This window comes from Nematostella vectensis, chromosome 1 (genome assembly GCF_932526225.1).
Source record: "Nematostella vectensis chromosome 1, jaNemVect1.1, whole genome shotgun sequence".
Taxonomy (NCBI): Eukaryota; Metazoa; Cnidaria; class Anthozoa; order Actiniaria; family Edwardsiidae; genus Nematostella; species Nematostella vectensis.
Window position 1 is genome coordinate 7,116,871 of NC_064034.1, and position 20,223 is coordinate 7,137,093.

At 42.0% G+C, this 20,223-nt stretch overlaps 3 protein-coding genes across 4 annotated transcripts; 1 reads left to right on the forward strand and 2 right to left on the reverse strand.

Annotated features, from left to right (window-relative positions):
- Window positions 1–307: 307 nt before the first annotated feature.
- LOC5519083 lies at window positions 308–5,570 on the reverse strand. Of its 2 annotated transcripts, none has more exons than XM_001638888.3 (7): window positions 5,484–5,570; window positions 4,777–4,965; window positions 4,668–4,696; window positions 4,083–4,194; window positions 3,302–3,610; window positions 2,095–3,029; window positions 308–451 (listed from the first exon to the last, which is right to left on the reverse strand). In XM_001638888.3, the coding sequence occupies exons 2-7, from the start codon at window positions 4,808–4,810 to the stop codon at window positions 371–373; spliced, it is 1,500 nt and encodes a 499-aa protein (XP_001638938.2). In that variant the 5' UTR covers window positions 4,811–4,965; window positions 5,484–5,570; the 3' UTR covers window positions 308–370. The 2 variants fall into 2 exon arrangements, with proteins under 2 accessions (XP_001638938.2, XP_048583000.1); XM_048727043.1 differs by lacking the exon at window positions 5,484–5,570 and adding an exon at window positions 5,090–5,382.
- Window position 5,571: 1 nt separating this feature from the next.
- LOC5519082 (acid sphingomyelinase-like phosphodiesterase 3a) lies at window positions 5,572–12,285 on the reverse strand. The gene is made up of 8 exons (XM_001638887.3): window positions 12,184–12,285; window positions 11,338–11,821; window positions 9,892–10,076; window positions 9,510–9,654; window positions 8,570–8,756; window positions 7,141–7,235; window positions 6,863–7,075; window positions 5,572–6,710 (listed from the first exon to the last, which is right to left on the reverse strand). Exons 1-8 carry the CDS (start codon window positions 12,283–12,285, stop codon window positions 6,439–6,441), a joined length of 1,683 nt encoding a protein of 560 aa, XP_001638937.2. The 3' UTR covers window positions 5,572–6,438.
- Window positions 12,286–12,613: 328 nt separating this feature from the next.
- Window positions 12,614–19,799, forward strand: LOC5519081 (FGGY carbohydrate kinase domain-containing protein). Its single transcript, XM_001638957.3, has 15 exons — window positions 12,614–12,727; window positions 12,820–12,984; window positions 14,044–14,228; window positions 14,740–14,801; window positions 14,969–15,049; window positions 15,355–15,483; window positions 16,020–16,123; window positions 16,281–16,388; window positions 16,483–16,544; window positions 17,028–17,184; window positions 17,252–17,326; window positions 17,717–17,837; window positions 18,218–18,312; window positions 18,394–18,455; window positions 18,918–19,799. Exons 2-15 carry the CDS (start codon window positions 12,955–12,957, stop codon window positions 18,997–18,999), a joined length of 1,353 nt encoding a protein of 450 aa, XP_001639007.3. The 5' UTR covers window positions 12,614–12,727; window positions 12,820–12,954; the 3' UTR covers window positions 19,000–19,799.
- Window positions 19,800–20,223: the final 424 nt, after the last annotated feature.

The following is a 20,223-nucleotide window of genomic DNA, read 5'->3' on the forward strand; positions in this document are numbered from 1 at the left end:
TCCAAATTGAAGTGACTATTTTGAGAGTTACCCAGTAGTGGTAAAAAATAATGCAGACCATTATTGCCGCTGAATTCAAAGGCGAAACCAAGATTGTACTGTAATGTTACTGTTGACCTAGAGCGAAACGTCTCCCGTTAGCCTGGGCCGAGGTAGTGGTTTCGACATTTATTCAACATTGTTCCGCTTAGATACAATAAACCTGGACCCATCACTGAGCCGCGGTAGCGCTGTTAAATTTTAATCAGCATCGTTACGCCTGGGTACAATAAACCTGGATATATTAAAATAGATGTGGACACATCACTTAGCCGAGCTAGTTGACCTTTATTCAACATTGTTCCGCTTAGATACAATAAACCTGGACACATCACTGAGCCAGCTCGTTCACTTCCATGTACGTATCTCCCGGTATTCGTTCTGTCAGGAAACTTTGGCTTGACCTTGATTTCTGTAAAAAAAAAACATCACCACATAATCGTGACTTCTATCGCTAACAACAATTTTAGCACTAGCATTATCACTATCCTCTCTAGTAGCCATCATCATACCATAATCATCATCACACAAAATCACACATATCATTATTATCGACTTAATTTAAAATTATTCGCCAAAGGCGAACAGGTGCGTACCCAGGATTGGCTGGGGGAAGGGGGGGGGGGGGGGGGGGGGGTCATGCGCAGTCATAGGAATCATATGGAAAAGGCATAGAATTTGAAGATTCCTTAAAAAGAAATGACCCAACTTTTTGTCCGCACCCTGCGTACCCCCTTTTCAGGCCGCTGTCAAAATACGTCGGCTGTCATTTTTCCAATGACTAGCGTGGTGGCACAATCAAATGCCCAAATCAAATTATAAACAGCATTTAATGTAAAAAAAAAAAACTTATTTGGTGTTTTATGCAAGGGTAATAATTTTAGTAACGATGAACCCAGGTGAGGGTAAATTTATGCTAAATGATTTGAAACGCAAAGATAGTTCACGGCTCAGGAGATTTACAAATTAAGTATATACCTAAAGATCCACACATCACTAAATTACTACCGGATATTCACATCACCAATTTACTACAGGCTTTTTTGTCTAAATAGACAAACCGCTGAACACAAATGCCATTATTTGATAAGCTCACTCGATCAACAACTCACGGGAAGTGCTGCAAACAATCCCAAGCATTCTTCGTGCTCTCACAGACAAATTTCTTGAATACTCGGCGCCTGGTCTGTCTAAAAATTTGATAACTACTATTTATGATGTCCGTAGTATTAAGCAGCTTTTATGACATCCATATTTCCAGCGCCTTTCGTATAACTAGTAGGTCCTCGCTTCGAAAAATGATACCAATGAGAAATAAACACACGCAATGACCAGCCTGGGCAAGACATTTGAACATCTAACCTGAGTATCAGGCGGAATTTTAATTTTTCCGAAAAAAATGAGGAGAGGAAAAATATATATTTTTTAATGTTATAGAAAACGATTTCTCTGATTCTGCTAACGCAAGGTCGAAAGCACTTTTGGAGCCCGCCATTACTCTGAGAACGGGCAGTCGACGGGTTAGGGTAGTATATATAGCTGAACCAATCAGCGCGTCCCATTCGAGTGCCCTTTGTTTTTTCGACCAATCAGGAGCCATGCCGGAATCCGGCATGAGAACATGCGATTTGACAGTACTTGTATCAGGCCCTTGTCTTGTTTCTCGCCGCGCGATAGAAACATAGGAGGGCCTGATACTCAGGTTAAGTGAATAGAGGTGGATAGTCCCCAAGACGTTTCGAGGGAACTTACCAAAACCATTCGCTGAGCCATAGGAGAATAATTGTTTTAGTATATACTTGGCAGGGACTGAACAAGACACATTTTGCTGTAATCATTTTATCGAATTTTCTACCTTATTCATAATCACCCCCACTATTATCATTATCAACATAATTACCAATATTATCCACAACGAACACAGAAGTATCAGCAAATATACCATTTTATCATCGTTATCAACATCATTGCCATCGCTAATATTGCAACCACAAATAAACAGCATGGACTACTAAGGGATCTTGTAAAACTACGAGAAAAAAATGGATAGCGTACCTTAACCTTTGACCTCTGTTTTCGCGACTCTCCCTCGGCTGTCATCCACTCATCGACATTTTGATGCAATATCTCATCTTTTGTTTCGGTGTGGTTAATGGGAGATATGGCGACATCGTCATAAATCGCTTCCTCCGGTGCCTTTGTGCCATTCTTGCCTCCCTTCTTGCCTCCCTTCTGCACCTTGGCGTACTCCACTCCTGGTGCCTCCCCTCTATCACTCCCACGAGGGCGGTGCTGTGCGGCGCAGCTGCTCCGCCTTTTGGTTCTCTTCACGTCTGGCGTTGAACTGTCGGCTCTTTTGTCCTGAAAGACACTCTCTTGTTCTATGTTCTCATACACCGAATCGATCATTTCGAAGTGTACTGGACGCTCCTCTAAGACTTGAGCAACCCCGTATTCGGTCGAGTGCTCTTCTCCTTTGCTCGCTCTGTGCAAATATGGGTCGCAAACCTCAAGGGTGTCGTAGAACGGATTAGCAAAGGACTTCGACTGGCTAGCAGAGGTGATGTCAGACTTTCGAGACCAGCGACTTTTGAACCCAGTCTGCAGCGGGTCGTCAGAAACACAGGAAGCTTTAGACGCCTTCTTTGCTGTCACTGCTACCTCGTCATAGTCTCCACCGTCGTCAGCGATACTTGGCAACTTCCTTGAGCTCGTCAGTGGGGGGAGCTCTCTTGGACTTCTTGATACAGGAATAGGGTATGCATTACTCCCTAAGGCTGAGTCTGAAGAAACCTTCGTCAGTGGCTGTCCCTGTTGGGTTTTCGCGGCCCTGGTCTTCTTGAGTTCTATAGGGCCCATGTAGAGTGGCTCCCTAAGATGGTATGGGTCAGACTTGACCTTGCGCAAGGCTTGCCCAGGAATACGGTCTTTTTGTCCTTTTGGGGGACGGCTTCGGTACTGCCTCGTCTCAGGGCTCACCCTGTGTGTGCCTGACAAACATTTTAAAAACCGTGTTACATTGAGAGATCATTTTTTTGAGGATGGTAAGCGTGCCCGCCAGGACGAAACAACGTACCAACTCGGTTAAAGTAAAAGACTGACAGAAGCTCGGTTGAAATTCTCGACACATTTTTATTCATTTACGTCAAGGTTAAAATGCTTTGAATTAATCGTCTCTCGCGCTCTCACAGAAAACAAGGCTTTCAAGTAAATCAATGTAAGTGGTGGTTTGGCTGTCATAGGAAACATACAAAATACTCACGTGCACCTGGCTGGGGAGCAGTAGGACCACGTCTTTTCTTTCGTTCTGCACTCTCAGGGGGATGGCCCGGCTCAGTCTCTCCCTCGGTCAGCTTTGGCGGCGTGCGGACCTGTTGAGCCTGGACCAGTCCATAGGAGCCCATAGAAGGCGTATTGCCTAGGTCGTGAGACGGAGAAATGGAGCTGCGTCGCCGCACATTCTCGCGCGTGGGGGACTGGGGACCATGTTTGTCTGGTACCTTGACAGCTATCACCTCGATGCTGTTTTTGTCTTCTTTCTTAGATGTCTTTTTTTCTTGCTTTACGGTTTCTGGAAGCGCAGAGCAAAAACAAAAACAAAACAAAAAACAATTGCGGGAGAATATTATTATCAGATAGTTACTAATTACAGTTAATTTCAATTTATCGCTAGCTTTACCAACAAACTGCGAGACTAGTTTACGTCATAAAATGGTAACAAAAATTTAGTTGTCAAGGCAATGGAAAGAAAGCAAACATTTTTATCTGACCCAAGGGGTAAAGGGATAGCAAGGGATGATGAACGCGACATGAGGAATAAGTAAAATCATCAATCTTTTAAACAAGATACGCTGAGTTGCCCGAATCTCGCCACAGGGCAGTAAAAGGGGGTGGGGCACTGGGGGCACGTGCCCCCCAATATTTTCACAAAGTATAAGGAAATGACCAGTAGGGGCGTGGCCGTGCCCCTAAATATTTTATATATTATGTTTCTGTATTGCGCCCCTCCAATAATTCGAGGCTCGCTACAGCACTGCACTTACTCATGCCTGCTAGCTTGACCTTGATAAAAAGAATGAAGCCCACTGCAAAACTGAGCCCGATCAAACACAACACAGCGACCGGTGACATCCACCATGGCATGCCGCCTACCAGCTGAAAAACAATCAAATTATCCATACCCTTAACCCTAGTAGGACGGCATGCCCCAAACCTAACAGCGGAGGAAATAAGTGGCCTACCCCTTCCTTCCAAATGAGGAATTACAGAAATCACTCAAACTATAACCCCTAGCGGGACGGCGTGCCCCACCCCTAACACCTGATGAATTATAAAAATCATTATCCTTAGGAAAGGTTCAAACGTCGTATTATCCATGAGCCGTATATTCAATATAAATGCATGCAAATGAATCGAGTCGATTGTTTCATCTTTATTTGCATGCATTTGCATTGAATACGGCTCAGGGATAATACGACGTTTGAACCTTTCCTAAGGATAATGATTCAAACTTAGCCTTAGCAGCTCTAACGGGATAGAATGGTCCTTCGAGCTTAGACAAGATCATCCAAGCAAGGTTCATTTCCTGTTCGATCTCCTTCGGCCATGCATTAAGGGCGTGTACTTACTGGATTTGCAGAGGGTGCAACAAACTGACCTAAAAAACAAGGGCGGTACTGTTAGAAAACCGAAAAAGGAAAGCACTTTGATAAAGACTACACACAACAGTTCTCTTACCGTCGATTGTGCCGTTTTTCTTTGTCTCGTACATTTTCTTACTGTTGAAAGCAGTTAGGTATGGCGTCACGGGTAAGACCAATGCCAAATTATGCAGTCACAGGCACAGCAATGTGGCCTTCTTGTCCTGATGAAATATTTTTACCACTACTCAGGCCTTTTTCACATGAAGATAGGATGCCCCTCTCCCTAGGGATAAAGATAGCGCCCGGTCACATGGGAAATGCTGTTCCTAACAGGGAGGGCTAAGTCGCCAAGCCAGATTGATAAACAAGATGGCGGATCGGAGTTTGGCATTAAAATCGTAACAAACCTTCATCGACGTGCTTAGCGGCGGATTTTCAGTTATCTAAGCTTCTGATGACCTTTCTTATTTTGGGAAAAGAGTCGTCTTTAGATTCTAGGCTTACGAGTATCAGTATAGTTATTTATGATTTGAACTAAGCAGAATAAAACGTCTTAAAAACATCACTCGATTCGTTAAACCAATATAATCCATTCAACACTTCGCAAGCTAAGATACGCCGGTAAAGAAATAAACCGCAAATAGTAGTAGGCAAAACAGAAACTCACTGATTAAAGAACAACGATTTTTAAAGCTTCACTAGTACTCAGGGTAGTTACTTAGACATATCCAAATAACTTCTGCTCAAATAAAAACTCATCATCGATGGCTTGAATTAGAAATCATGTAAAAACTGGCCTACCATCGTCATTTCATCAAGCCTCCTTCAAAGAACTTGAGAACGCTCGAAGGAAAACTTCTTACATCGCCACACAAAACATGACTCAACGTTGAATGCATTTGCAATTTAATTTACGTTCTCTCGTGCATTTATTGTAGACATGTCAGACAAAAAGAATTCAATGTTGTACTAAGCTATTCCCAAAGGTATAATTTAAAACTATATTTCTAAATTATTATTCTGCATACCATGAGCACATTAAGTGTTTGAGAAAACATATAAATACAGACATTACTAAACAAAAATATTGTTTGAACTAGCTAAATAATCTTTATAAAACTTATTGTATTCTATAAAATTAATTTAATTTTGATGACGAACCAATAAATAAACAAGCAATTTACCTATTCTACCGGCCTTCAGGGAAACAGTCATTGTTTATTGGGTGGTGGAGGGTGGGGGAATTGTGTTATAAACCTCATATAGAAAGATAGTTATTCTCAGCATGCATGTACAAGGAGGTGCGAACGCTTCTCCCCTCCGGATGCTATCCTTATTCCATATGAAGCCTATTATTTGCGCACTTCTCCCCCTCTCTGCACACCCTAAGAACGCTCCTGTCAGCCCCTCGGTACATAATATTTGGGTCCGATATTGTGTCATAATTTTCATGACCAAAGATGGCCACTCTCAGCATGGTAAATAATACTTGGGTCCGACTTTGTGTTATACATTTCATGAACAAAGATGGTTACTCTCAGCCCCTTCGTATATTACACTTGGGCCGAACCAAATGACTGGTTATTATCACCCCCCTGGTACATAATACTTGGGTCCGACTTTGTGTTACAAATCTCATGACCAAAGATGGTTATTATCAACTCCCTGGTACATAATATTTGGGCTGTCCAAATGACCGGTTATTATCATACCCCTGGTACATAATACTTGGGCCTGACCAAATGACCGGTTATTATCAACCCCCTGGTACATAATACTTGGTTGTGCACGCCTCGTACTCTGCCTTCTCGACAAACCGCATGCAGCAGTACAGATTGAAGCGGGAATAGCTCGACGTCTGGTAGTTTACCGCTCGACCAAACGCGTACCTCACCCATGCCTCTTTGCTGGTCTGGTTTAGAAGGTTTTGGTTCAGCTCGTTAAGTCTTGTGGCGTCGATTTGTTCAGATGTGGATGGATAACGCTTACTAAATCGATAATCCAGTTGCCATTGAGCGGATTGGAACTCTACACAAGAAAGGACAGAGTTGAGAACGAGTTATAAATAGATTGTTAAACATATATGCATGATTCAAGAATTCAACATTCCCTCACCCTTATGAAGGAGATCCTGTAAAATCCAACCTTCCCCTCAAAACATCACACACAACAATACATACGTGTTGCCATGACAATGTCCATGAAGTATTGATCGTAATCCAACAAAACCAGTTTATCTGGATGGAGGTAGAACTGGCGGTATGACGGGTTATTGGCAAATATGGGAGAGACGGATGGCGTGAGCAAGGCGAATGAGCGATTAACAGATTCCTCGTCTCCTTGGATGGCCTGTAGTCTGATGTCATCCCTATGCACGTGTCCGTATAACTGAGCTATTGAAACATAGAAAATATGAAAACATTGGGCAGACAACCACACTAAAAACACTCGTTCGTACCTGCGACAACCTCGTGGTAGCGACCGGCAACCAGCTCTGTGAAACGACGAGTAGCGTCATCCAGCCATAGAGGCTTGTTGCTGTACGAATCGATCCTGGCATAAGAAGATTGATAAGCGGTCAATCCTGGTACGACAAGAACGCAACACAAATCAAAGCAACCGAATGTGCTAAGGCCACAAAAAAGGACTTCCCAGAAAGAACGTACTTAAAACACTTAATTTTCGCGTCACTTTAATTTCGCGAATTTCGCGATTTTAAAAGATTCGCGAAAATAAAGTGACACGAAAATAAAGTGTCGCAAAAATTAGGATGCGCGAAAATTAAGTGAGTACACAAGAAGCCTTAGGGGAAATATAGGCCGTTTAATAAGCTTTATGGAAACACCTTATCTATTTAGTTATCTAATGGGGTTGATTTGGACTTGTATTTATATTTTTTTATGAAATTAAATTTAGCTTACGCATCTTTTTGTTACAAATGGTTTCAGTTTTGATGATTACACAGCACATTTTAATTCCACTTGTTTTGCTTGATTTTATGATCCCAAAATCGCAAAAATAAAGTGATCTGATTTTTACGAAAATAGGAAACTCGCGAAAATAAAGAGTCGCGAAATATCGCCATTTCAAAATCGCGAAATTTTGACGTCGTGAAAATTTCGTGTAATAAGGTATGCTAAGGCCACCAAGAAGGGACTTGTGCTAAGGCTAAAACAAGGAGTCACTCGGGAGTGCCATGATCTTAGACTACAAACAAGGGCTCGCCCGGGAGGAACATGTTTTAAGGCTAAAAACAAGAGCTCACCCAGGAGATACATATTCTAAGGCTACAAATAAAGGCTCACACAGGAGGGACATGATTTAAGGCTAAAAACAAGGGCTCACCCAGGAGGGACATGTTGAAAGGCTTACAACAAGGGCTCATTGGGAGGGACATGTTCTAAGGCCACCAACAAGGGCTCATTAGGAGGGACATTTTCTAAGGCCACCAACAAGGGCTCATCGGGAGGGACATGTTCTAAGGCCACAAACAAGGGCTCATCGGGAGGGACATGTTCTAAGGCCACAAACAAGGGCTCATCGGGAGGGACATGTTCTAAGGCTCAAAACATGGGCTCACCCAGGAGGGACATCATCTAAGGCTACAAGGGCTCACCCGGGAGGCGCATGTTCAAAGGCTAAAAACATGGGCTCACCCGGGAGGGACATCATCTAAGGCTATAAGGGCTCACCCGGGAGGAGCATGTTCAAAGGCTAAAAATAAGGGCTCACCCGGGAGGGACATCATCTAAGGCTATAAGGGCTCACCCGGGAGGAGCATGTTCAAAGGCTAAAAATAAGGGCTCACCCGGGAGGGACATGTTCTAAGGCCACAAACAAGGGCTCATCGGGAGGGACATCATCTAAGGCTAAAAGCTAGGGCTCACCCGAGAGGGACGTGGCTGGTAATAATGACTTTCTTGCCCTGCTGTTTTGCTTGTTCCAGTTGTCCTTCCAACCAGTTGAATTGCTGTGCCGCCTTCGTCTGGATATATGTTGAGTCAGATTCAGAATCAGAATGCGCGTCCACATACCAATACATGCTGTTCAATGCGAGAAGTACCATTCGACCACCTGGACCACAGGACCAAACAGAAAGAAAGAATGCTACCATGTCGTAATATTATAGAATCAGTAATATTGCCGGTTATAATAATTGAAGATTAATCTGTTGATCGTCAGTATCGACCGCAAACTAAAAACAAATTGTTTAACAATTATGGCGAAATACATGTTTCATGCAACATGGAGCGCATGAGTGAATTATTGCTGCACAAGGCCAGTTAATACTAGCAATTTTTTGTCGTGTAAATACGAGCTGAGTGAGCGCATGTGGCGTCACCATTGGTACAATACTGGGCTAGCACTTTTTTGCTTCAAGCCCATGGGTGTGTTTGAAGTGTGACCTTTGTAAAAGCAGTTCGTAATAATAGCTTCCATCACATCACAGCACTTGGTAAAATGTATTGAGGGGGTGAATAGGTTCGCGGATCGGCGGATTCGAAATGCTCACGGGTTACGGATTTTGTTTAATATTTAAGCGGATTGGCGGATTTTGGAAGTACGGCTATCACGGATCTCTTCACAATTCGGGCGCGGATTTCGGATTTTAAATAAATTTCAATCGATGCTATTGTTTATCTGTCAAACCATGCGGATCTAAAAAAATTATGTGGGTCCACGGATTTGCCCCAAAAATGTAGCGGATCGGCGGATTTACAAACCCCTATTCACCCCCCTATAACCTGCAATACCCGCTTTGCCCTACCCACCGTTCACAACTGTCTCTCCCAGACTCTCTCAGTTTTTGAGGAAAGGTGTACTAACCTGCAATATCCACTTTGTAATACCCGCCATTCACAAACGTCTCTCTTAATTCTTGCTGCGTTGTTGGACGATTTCGATCAGGAGAACATTTATCACACAGTATCATGGGAAGAAATAAATCCAATGCCTGGCTGTAAAATTGATCCTGTAAAAAACAAATTCGGCCGTTTTTCAAAGTACTTTCAATGCTTACGCAATATAAAATCTCGCTGAAATGTTTTTGAGAACTTGTTATCCCTGCCGGAAATTCTTGCGGCAGTTTTTTGCTTGAGAATACAATACTTCAGCACATAAAAGCACAATCTCTTTGTACACAGAGATCATGTTTATTTCAAACATGTCTGTTTCCTGAATACGTCAATAGCGATTACTTCCCACAAACCTGCTCATTAGAGGGCAAAGTGTTGTGCGGCTGAAAGTCATTGTTGCCAAAGAGTGGGAAGACTGGAAGGTCTGGAAATGCATTGTGGATCTCCAGTGTAATAGATTTGATACTACTGAGAAGTCTTTGCCGCCCAGAGCCGTGTGGGAAATATGATTCATCTGTTCGATGCGCATTGAAGTCACCTGAACACCATCAAATGCAATTGTTATCTTAGGTATACAGCAGATATCTATGTCTATCCAGGTACAGTATCACAGTTTACAGCTTGACAGGGTTGGTGTTGATGGTGATAGCTGTTTAGGGCTAGTTCTGATAATGGCAAGGGAGGTGGCTGTTTAGGGCTAGTTCTAATAATGGCAAGGGAGGTGGCTGTTTAGGGCTAGTTCTGATAATGGCAAGGGAGGTGGCTGTTTAGGGCTAGTTCTAATAATGGCAAGGGAGGTGGCTGTTTAGGGCTAGTTCTGATAATGGCAAGGGAGGTGGCCGTTTAGGGCTAGTTTTGATAATGGCAAGGGAGGTGGCTGTTTAGGGCTAGTTCTAATAATGGCAAGGGAGGTGGCCGTTTAGGGCTAGTTTTGATAATGGCAAGGGAGGTGGCCGTTTAGGGCTAGTTTTGATAATGGCAAGGGAGGTGGCCGTTTAGGGCTAGTTCTGATAATGGCAAGGGAGGTGGCTGTTTAGGGCTAGTTCTGATAATGGCAAGGGAGGTGGCCGTTTAGGGCTAGTTCTGATAATGTCAAGGGAGTGGCCGTTTAGGGCTAGTTCTGATAAAGGTAAGGGAGGTGGGTATTTAGGGCTAGTTCTGATAATGGCAAGGGAGTGGCCGTTTAAGGCTAGTTCTGATAATGGCAAGGGAGGTGGCCGTTTAGGGCTAGTTCTGATAATGTCAAGGGAGTGGCCGTTTAGGGCTAGTTCTGATAAAGGTAAGGGAGGTGGGTATTTAGGGCTAGTTCTGATAATGGCAAGGGAGTGGCCGTTTAGGGCTAGTTCTGATAATGGCAGTGGAGGTGGCTGTTTAGGGCTAGTTTTGATAATGGCAAGGGTGGCTGTTTAGGGGAGCGAGTCAAAGGGTGATCCCCCTAAAACATACTATAAATGCTTGCTTAGTGTCTAGCACACCCCTCTAATTAGTGCCCCCTAATGTGTAAAATACTAGTTAAGCAACACCTACCCACCCCAACAGTGTATAAGTAGCCTTCAGGGCTTTTATCAACCAAAACTTTTCTTGAATATTTAAATGTCATCTCTTACTCATTAGACCTGTTTTGTTGCAACACATTCATTCAAGCGAGACTCGAATAATAAGAGTCCACCTTAAAATAAGTGCCAACACCCCAAGAACCCAAAATTGAAAAAGCTCCCACAGCTCTAATCCTTATCACACAGGGTTGCTGAAGGAAAAGGCCCATTATCATTACAAAGCCCTTCTATCACTATGCCAACCTGTTATGAGCAAGAAGTCAGCTGGGTTCTTCTCATGCGTACTCTTCATATGCTTCAGCCAGCTGGTCATAAGTGACATTGGTGAATCGCATCCTACTCTTCCAAGTGTTGCATTGAACTTTGCGCTATTATAATTACCAAGCTTACGGCATAAAGTATTTTCCTCTGATACACTCTCATCATAGAATGTATCATAATGTAAATCAGAGGCTACTAGGAATTTGATCGCATCAGCATGGTATCTCTTTTCTGCTCTTATCCCTTTATTTGCATGTTGTGAGCAGTTTAGCTTAAGTTCATAAGTTAGTAGAAGAAGTACAATAAGTATAGTTATTATAATTGTGAGTGAAGCAAATCCAAAGTAAGAAAAATAGTTACTTGTCTTGACTTTTGCATTATAGCTGTTCCCGAAAAAATCAGGAGCACTGTTTTCTAGCTCATCTCTGCTTGTATGGTCCCCTCTTACACCTTTGCTGAAAGTAACCTATAGAAATGATAGACTTTAGAGTAATGAAGTATTGGCCAATGAGACATTATCTGTCAGGCTAGACTGATTTACATAATTGTAGGTTTCAGAGACGAAAACAAGCTGGAAACTAGAAGCAACAGTGTATTCATTTCCCTCCGGACACGGTAGTTTCCCGAGCAGCCGCGCAGTGGGGGTGGGAACATTGCATGACTAAGTGGGGATGGGAGCGTTACTTGACCGACACATGAAAAAGCTGCCCGGGAGACTACCTACACGGCAGCCATAATGTGGTGTTCTTCTAAAATCAGCAGCGATAGATTCCTACCAAAGTATACATAAGTGGACTTCTTGGAAATGCATGTTGTTATTCTATTTACCTTTGTTGAGTTCCACTTTGTCTGTGACTTAACTCGACTTTTGGTGTGGAACTGGACAATGGAATCCTCAGCAAGCAAAGGGCTTTCATCCGACTCGCTCATTTATCAAGAGTCAACAGAGGGAAGAAGCCACATCGAAAACGCTTTCAAAATGTTATTTCGCTCGGTGGATCCAAAACATCGCCCATCTTGCTTTATTCTTGGTTTTATCGTCTTTCTTTCTTCTTTTAAGGGCCACGTAGGGCCATAAACAACAACAACGAAAAACTTCTAAACTGGGATTTCTGTGTCCTGGTCAGCGGCGAGACACGAGACAGGTATCCCGATAAAAAAAAAGTTTTCTCTTTGGTAAAGAACGAGACTGCGATAAGTTTACTTTGAGATTCTAGGGACGCGCTTTATGGCATGAATATGTCAGGATACTACGTCTGGACGTCTTCTTGCACATGCGGGCACTCCCCTGAAAATTTGGCACCCAGACGGCACAGAAGTGTACGAGCAATCAACTAAAGATGTGTGGGGAGGGGTGTGTCAAGTCATAAAGGTGAGGGTGGGGGACGTTTATCAAATAACTTTCAGGTTTTGCCATTATTTTTGCTGCTTTCCTTAGAGGGATTGGTTTTGCCCTTCCTACAGAAAGTGTGCTCAGGAGTTGACAAGAGCTTGGTTAGAGGGATTGGTTTTGATGCGACATGTTCCCTGGCCGTTGTTGGACAGGATGGGCGGGGCTTGTCAGTCAGCCTATCAGGAGACCCCCAGAAGGACATCATAATGTGGCTAGATCACAGAGCCATTTCTCAGGTTAGTTGATTGTCTTTTCTCTCCAAATCTGAGAAGAGGAGAATCCTGGGTCCTTTGCATTAAAAGAGGCATGATAGGTCAGCCGCGAACACAGGGGGATGCGCAGGGTGCACGCACCCCCCCCCCCCCCCTTGGCGGCCAAAACGTGGGTCATTTCTTATTTAGGAATCTTCAAATTCTATGCTTTTTCCATGTGATTCCTATGACTGCGCACCCCCCTCAGCCAGTTATTAGGAAGCTACACAGTTTGTGGTATATTGTGAAAGTTTATTTTCTATAAAAGTCATTTTTTCTGCGGTAGTGCTGTGGATCTGATTACTGCTATTTATGGATGCTATTACCTTTTGTCTTGTTTAAAATTCATAGCCATCTTCTAGTTCTTGCAAATTAAGACCAAAAAATTTAAGCCTTCCTTGAATACCCAAACTGTAGCTCAGTTGTTTTAACAACACAACACAGCAATGCGATTTAGCAAGAATTTTGAGAATTTGGTTTTTGGTTTTAAGACCCCCTTTACACTCTCTCCTTAAAATGTATGAGCCACACAGAGCTTTAAATAATATCTTGAATTTACTTATAAGTCACCAGACTCCTGTGTACATGAAAAGTCTCTGATTTTAAATCCCTCTCTGCTTATGTCTCCATGGTTATGTATGGGCTGTATGCATCGTTATCATAGCTACTATAAATAACAATCAGCAAATTCTCTGCAAACCAAGGGGACTCATGCCTGCCAACTATTCCAGTTTTTTGTGGGAGAATCCCATTTTTTTTTCGCCTTCATCTCTTGGCAAAAAAACTGAACCTCCTATACAATTACTGTATGATTTCCCAGGAAAATTCATCTAGAATTTCCTATACAGTTCTTGTATTTGAAGAACATTCTCCTGGTTTTTGAGCTTTCAAGGTTGGCAAATATGGACTGCAGACCCAAACTATTTTTCCCCCTAAAAATTTAAAGTTTTTCGGTTGTATTATCCACATGTTCAGTTGATATTGTATACAGTTGGTTCCATACTCCTCCCTCCAAGATATTGAAGTATATTGTTTCCTTGCCAGGCTGGTGCAATAAACCAAACAGACCACTACGTATTGAAGTATGTTGGTGGTTTACTCTCCCCTGAACAGCAGGCTGCCAAGATGCTGTGGTTGAAGGAAAATTTGAATGAGACCTGGAAAAAGGCAGCAAAGTTTTTAGATCTTCCTGAGTATCTTACTTACAGAGCCACAGGGAGTTTTCAGAGGTAATATTTTGTTTTGAAAGCAAAAATAAATAATGTTCGCATTCTTTAGAAAAGGAAGTATCATAGCTGTCAACTCACCTGCATTAGGCTGGTGTCACAAGATTTTGGACCTCATCACAAGCCTAATTTTTGTTAGAATGTTCTACATTCTCTGTATTCCCCAACATTGTCTCTCTTTGTTTTTTTTTCACATTTTAATGTATTTCACCAGGTTTTTGTCCAAGTTGGGTTGAAAACTATAATGTACAGCTCAAGATAAGCCTGCTAGCCAGCTGTCCAGTGGAGGGTTAATTTTTTTCACGGTTTAATGATTCCTCTGACAAGCATTTTTTGGACCACAAGTATCCTGATCCTGAAAGCATTGTTATTTTGATAGCCTGCTCTGGCTCTCTTTTCTGCCAGACAATTGGTCTTGTGGTTTGCCTATCTCTTGTACTCCATCATCTGCTTGTAATTGTCAGATATTATTTATCAGAGTTACTCTACTTATCATTTGTGTGTAATTCTGTAGGTCAATGTGTTCTGTTGTATCAAAGTTTAATTTTATGGGAGATGAATCACAAAGAGATAAAGGTATTAACATCATTTGCCCCCATTTTGTGTTTGCTTCTGGATGCTTTATTCCAGGATTTAGTCTTTGAACTGATGGTTTGTCTGACCTGGACTGACTTTGTGTAATTACAATTTCCTTTCCTTTCATAACTTCCTTAGTTCTTACACAGCTGTTAAACTTATTGTAGGGTCATCAAGTGGATGGATTGACTCATATTGGAAGGCAATAGGACTACAAGATTTAGTAGAGGAAGGTTATACCAAACTTGGTAGGCTAAAACCTTTTTAGTCATATGCCGTACTATCGAACATTTATCTGACTCACACACATTGAGCAGTAGCTCAGGGAGTAACTCCCTTGGTTATTAGCTGAAGTACTATTTGCCAAATTGAAACAATAGTGCTATTTGGCCCTTTTTGAACCTTTGCTATTTTAGTGCTATTTGCCTCATTTGAGCATTAGTGCTATTTGCCTCATTTGACCATTAGTGCTATTTGACTCATTTGAATGCTAGCTGAAGTGCTATTTGACTCAAAGCCATTGAACGTTAGTTGAGGTCCTATTTGATGACAGGGAGTGATTTTACTCATCCTGGTAGTGTGCTAAACCAAGGATTGTCACATGATGCTGCGGAGGAGATGGGACTGTTGGCGGGGCTTCCTGTTGGCTGCTCAATGATAGATGCATATGCTGGAGGCCTTGGTAGGTTGTACAAATCAACAAAACAAAGACTATAGTGGACAATAACAACTTAAGTCTTAAAATACAGTAAAAAAAAATAAAGTAAAAAAGTAAAGTAATGTTAAATTAACTCAGTGACCTAATGTTCAGTCCATTTTGCTTAATTCTAATGCAGTTAGGTTAAGCCCAGTTGTGAATAGCATGCAGGTATTTAAATAAAGTACTGGACCTACTTTTTGAACAATAGGGTGTGTGGTTTTTCATCCTTATGACCCAGGGGCACATGTGTTTTCACAAGTAATGATTAAGCCAAAAACAGAACTCATACCCCAGGGGTTTCATTAAACCCCGTCAGCCGACAGAACGCCAGCTATTTCCCACCGAGCACTGACTACTTTTTTTAAAAATTCGACTTAAGTTTTATATGAACTAAAAAGATAAAAAAAAACTTCCGCCCTCTACTTATCAATCCCCACCGCCTACTCTGAAAGTTAATGAAAGCCCTGTACCCCGTCTTTTTGTGGCTGCGGAATGGATGAAATATAATTTTTTTACAGGAGTGATTGGAGCTGATATCAGTGGCCATTCTCTTCCTTGTAAAAACCAACCCATCACATCTTGCCTCGCCTTGGTTTGTGGAACATCGACTTGCCATATAGCTGTGAGTTTATGCCTGTATTTTATGCTACAAGCCTTGATTTGTGGGACAATGACTTGCCACATAGCCATGAGTTTGCCTGTGTACTAAACCTTGTATACTACCAATGGCGGAGAAGCCATGTTTGTTTGGGGCACTTATGCTGCTATCTATTTTATAGTTAAGTGAGGAAGCCCTGTTTGTGAAGGGTGTTTGGGGCCCATACTTCTCCAACATGGTGCCAGGGTTCTGGTTGAACGAGGGAGGACAAACTGCTACTGGAAAACTGGTAATTTATACCTTATTATATTTTTATAAGGTATTTTTCTGCTTGGATTGTAAAATTGCTTAATCCTCTTAAATAAGAATTCTTTGAACATTAGATTGATCACATGATCGAGACACACCCCTCTTATGATAAACTTAAAGAAAAAGCTGAGACCAGGTAAGTGCACAAGGCCACGTTATGTTAACAAGTGTGTGTTAGTACTAAAGATGTGCTCTGTCATCCTCGCTATTATCTGCACTATAATAATAAGTGACTGCCTGGCTGGGTCAGATGCTCAATATTAACCTGCACTTTAAATGCCGTTCTGGCTTTCCATATGGAAAGTTTCTTTGCTCCAAAGTCTCTTTTTACCAAAAAGTTAAACAAATCAAGTCATTATATCATTGAATTAACTTTTGTGAAATATCCACAAGGACAGAATCCATAAGGAAAGTTTCTTTGCTCCAAAGTCTCTTTTTACCCAAAAGTTAAACAAATCAAGTCATTATATCATTGAATTAACTTCTTAATAGATACTCTATTGATGTTTAAAAGCTACAACTTAAATGCATTGCTTGAAAATGAGTCATGTTATGCTGATGTAGTGGTAATTCTGTTTTCACTCTTTCTTCTAAAATCCCACTCCCACATTTTTTACAGTGGCATCTCTGTGTATGACTTACTAAACCAGCAAGCTGAGAAGCTTGCCAGTGAGAGAGGGCTTAGCAGCCCAGCCTTTCTTACCTGTCATTTCCACATGCTTCCTGACTTCCATGGTAACAGATCACCAATAGCTGATGCAGATATGAGAGGAATGGTAAGACTGTTATAGTCTATGTCTTTGAAATGACAATGCCTTCATGCACTTGCTACATGCTTTACAGGTCTGCGGCCTCAATCTATCCACAAGCCTAGATGACTTAGCTATAAAGTATTTAGCATCAATCCAAGCCCTTGCTGTAAGTACTGATGATATTGCGTTAGATCACAAGCTAGATGACTTAGCTAACATAAGATAAACACAATCCCTAGCTGTAAGTAGGTAGCTGGTGATTAAGGATTGATTACATATAGCTGATGGATCGGATTGAAAACAGTGCTGCCACATTATGAGACGATTATGCTGACAATGGTGTTAGGTATTGGTTATTGTGATGATGATAATGATTCATATGAAAATGATGATGATGATGATGAATAATTATATTAATAATTATGATAATGATAATGATGATAAGCCTGATGAAATTGATGATGATTATGATGATGATGGTGATGACTATGATGATTATAATGATAAGTGTGATGATGATTCCTATGGTGATGATGGCTGTTTATTGTGATTGTAGCATGGAACGCGTCATATCATAGACTCGATGAACGTGAGTGGACATCACGTCAGTACGTTGTTTATGTGTGGAGGGCTGACCAAGAATACCTTGTACGTTCAAGTGCATGCAGACATCACTGGTGAGCAGGATTGGCATCATGTTTACATATGTGTGTTTGTGCGTGTATATGCGTATGTCTGCGTGTACTTGCGTGTATGTGCGTTTATTTACGTGTATGTGCGTGTATTTGCATGTATTTGCTTGTATGTGCGTGAACTTGCGTGTATTTACATGTACTTGCGTGTGTGTGCGTGTATGTGCGTATAATTGCAAATATGAGCGTGAATTTGCTTGTATATGCATGTGTGCCTGTGTGTGTTTATTCGTGTATTATCAAAATACCCGTGTTCCTTTTTGTAATTTCTTATTTTCCCTATTTCACCGTCAATATATCTTTCTAACAATCGAACCTAATAATCAATATTATCATTATCATTTTTATTTTTATTTTTTTCAAAGGGATGCCTTGTGTGCTGCCTAGAGAGGAGGACTCGGTACTTGTTGGATCTGGTATTCTTGGCGCATGCGCGGCACGTGACTTCAGCTCCCTCCAGGTACTGTTATGTATTTGAGGTACTTTAAATTCTTTGACTTGTTTGTTGCCTCGCGTTTTAACGGTTTTTTCTTGCCTACAGGAGGCAATGAAGGCAATGACCGCTGTAGGGAGTATAGTCCGACCTGATCCACGACTACAGAAGTAAGAACCAAGCCGTTCACATGACCTCTGCACAATATGTTTTTCGTCTTTTTTTCTCTTGGGGGTTTTCTTTGCGTGCGGATTTTTATATTGGTTATTCCCACCACCCACAAAATATCTAATGGCCAATGTCCTAATGGCTCTTGTCCTCAGTCTGTATAACATGTTTTCATAACAAGTTGCAATACGAATAAGATCCCACACATTACACAATTTAGCCTGAGGTCGCAATTAGACACAAATTATTCCGTCAATTTACCGTGCGTTACCGTAATGTACCATGAGGTTAGCGTGAGGTGCCATGACGTAACCGTGACGTTAGCGTGGTATTACCTTTACGCGCCGTGACGTGACAAGATTATGTGTGTTTTGCGCTAGTAACAGTGTGCTTTGTTTTGACATTACCTTTCGTAAGATTCAAGATAACTACTATCCATGTCTGGATTGCCTTTTTTCTCTCAGATTTTATGAGAAGAAGCACAAGGTTTTCCTCAAGATGCAGAGGGACCAGCTCGAGTATCGACAGATGATGGTGGACACGTGACTTACCATGGCGGACACGTGACAGATCATAGCGGACACGTGATAGATGATGGCGGACAAGTGACAAGTAATGACAGACCCGTGACAGATGATAGCGGACACGTGATAGATGATAACGGACACGCTACAGATGATGACAGACCCGTGACAGATGATAGCGGACACGTGATAGATGATAACGGGCACGTGACATATGATAACGGACACGTGACAGATGATGACAGACCCATGACAGATGATAACGGACACGTGACAGATGATGACAGACCCGTGACAGATGATGGCGGACACGTGACAGATGATAACGGACACGTGAGATATAATGACAGACCCGTGACAGATGATGACAGACCCGGGACAGATGATGGCGGAAACGTGACAGATGATAACGGACACGTGTCAGATGATAACGGACACGTGACAAATGATGACAGACCCGTGACAGATGATAACGGACCCGTGACAGATGATGACAAACCTGTGACAGATGATAACGGACCCGTGACAGATGATGACGGACACGTGACAGATGATGGTGGACACGTGACAGATGATGGTGGACACGTGACAGGTGATGGCGGACACGTGACAGATGATAACGGACACGTGACAGATGATGACAAACCCGTGACAGATGAAACATACAAAATATAAAACATATAAAAACGAGTATAATATGGGCGTTCAGTAAAAATACAGATATAAATATATGTTAAAGGTTATCTAGATAATTCATTAAAAATTGCACATCCATCAAAAGGACCGTTTTGCCACTTCGGTCCGGACGGCTGGAAGTTGAAATGCCTGTTTCGTGGTAGATTTATTAAAAATAATCATTGCCATCACGTATACTCAATCTGTATACATCATTTACATAAACATTTTGCGCGAAATTTGAATGGCTCAATTGTTGCGTAAAAGCGCTTTGTTTCTGTGGCTGCATGATATATGCAGATATGAAGATTTAAGAGACATAATGGACATTGGAGACATCTTAAATCTATTTACTGCGCCAGCACCTGCCAGCATTGCTGGCGAATTCTTGCTCAACTGACCACAATACAAAGGAAATGTCACAAATGCCACATTTCCTTTGTCTTGTAGTCAGTCGAGCGAAAATTCGCCAGCAAAGCTGGCAGGTGCTGGCTTAAAGAAGTGGTAGCGACATGAGAGGCTGAAGCAGCCGCCAAATTTTTGGCTAATCACGGAATGGCGCTTAAATTGT

Excerpts from the sequence above, each read along its gene's own strand:
- LOC5519083 (XM_001638888.3), bottom strand. The coding sequence starts at position 4,810 with ATGTACGAGACAAAGAAAAACGGCACAATCGACG. Across the intron at positions 3,030-3,301 it reads TGCTCCCCAGCCAGGTGCAC|GCACACACAGGGTGAGCCCT; the intron begins GTGAGTATTTTG and ends AATGTTTGTCAG. Across the intron at positions 452-2,094 it reads AACAGAGGTCAAAGGTTAAG|AAATCAAGGTCAAGCCAAAG; the intron begins GTACGCTATCCA and ends TTTTTTTTACAG.
- LOC5519082 (XM_001638887.3), bottom strand. The coding sequence starts at position 12,285 with ATGAGCGAGTCGGATGAAAGCCCTTTGCTTGCTGAGGATTCCATTGTC. Across the intron at positions 9,655-9,891 it reads CTTTGCCCTCTAATGAGCAG|GATCAATTTTACAGCCAGGC; the intron begins GTTTGTGGGAAG and ends TGTTTTTTACAG. Across the intron at positions 8,757-9,509 it reads TTACAAAGTGGATATTGCAG|GTGGTCGAATGGTACTTCTC; the intron begins GTTAGTACACCT and ends CCTGTGGTCCAG.
- LOC5519081 (XM_001638957.3), top strand. The coding sequence starts at position 12,955 with ATGTGGCTAGATCACAGAGCCATTTCTCAG. Across the intron at positions 14,229-14,739 it reads GCCACAGGGAGTTTTCAGAG|GTCAATGTGTTCTGTTGTAT; the intron begins GTAATATTTTGT and ends GTAATTCTGTAG. Across the intron at positions 17,838-18,217 it reads AGTGCATGCAGACATCACTG|GGATGCCTTGTGTGCTGCCT; the intron begins GTGAGCAGGATT and ends TTTTTTTCAAAG.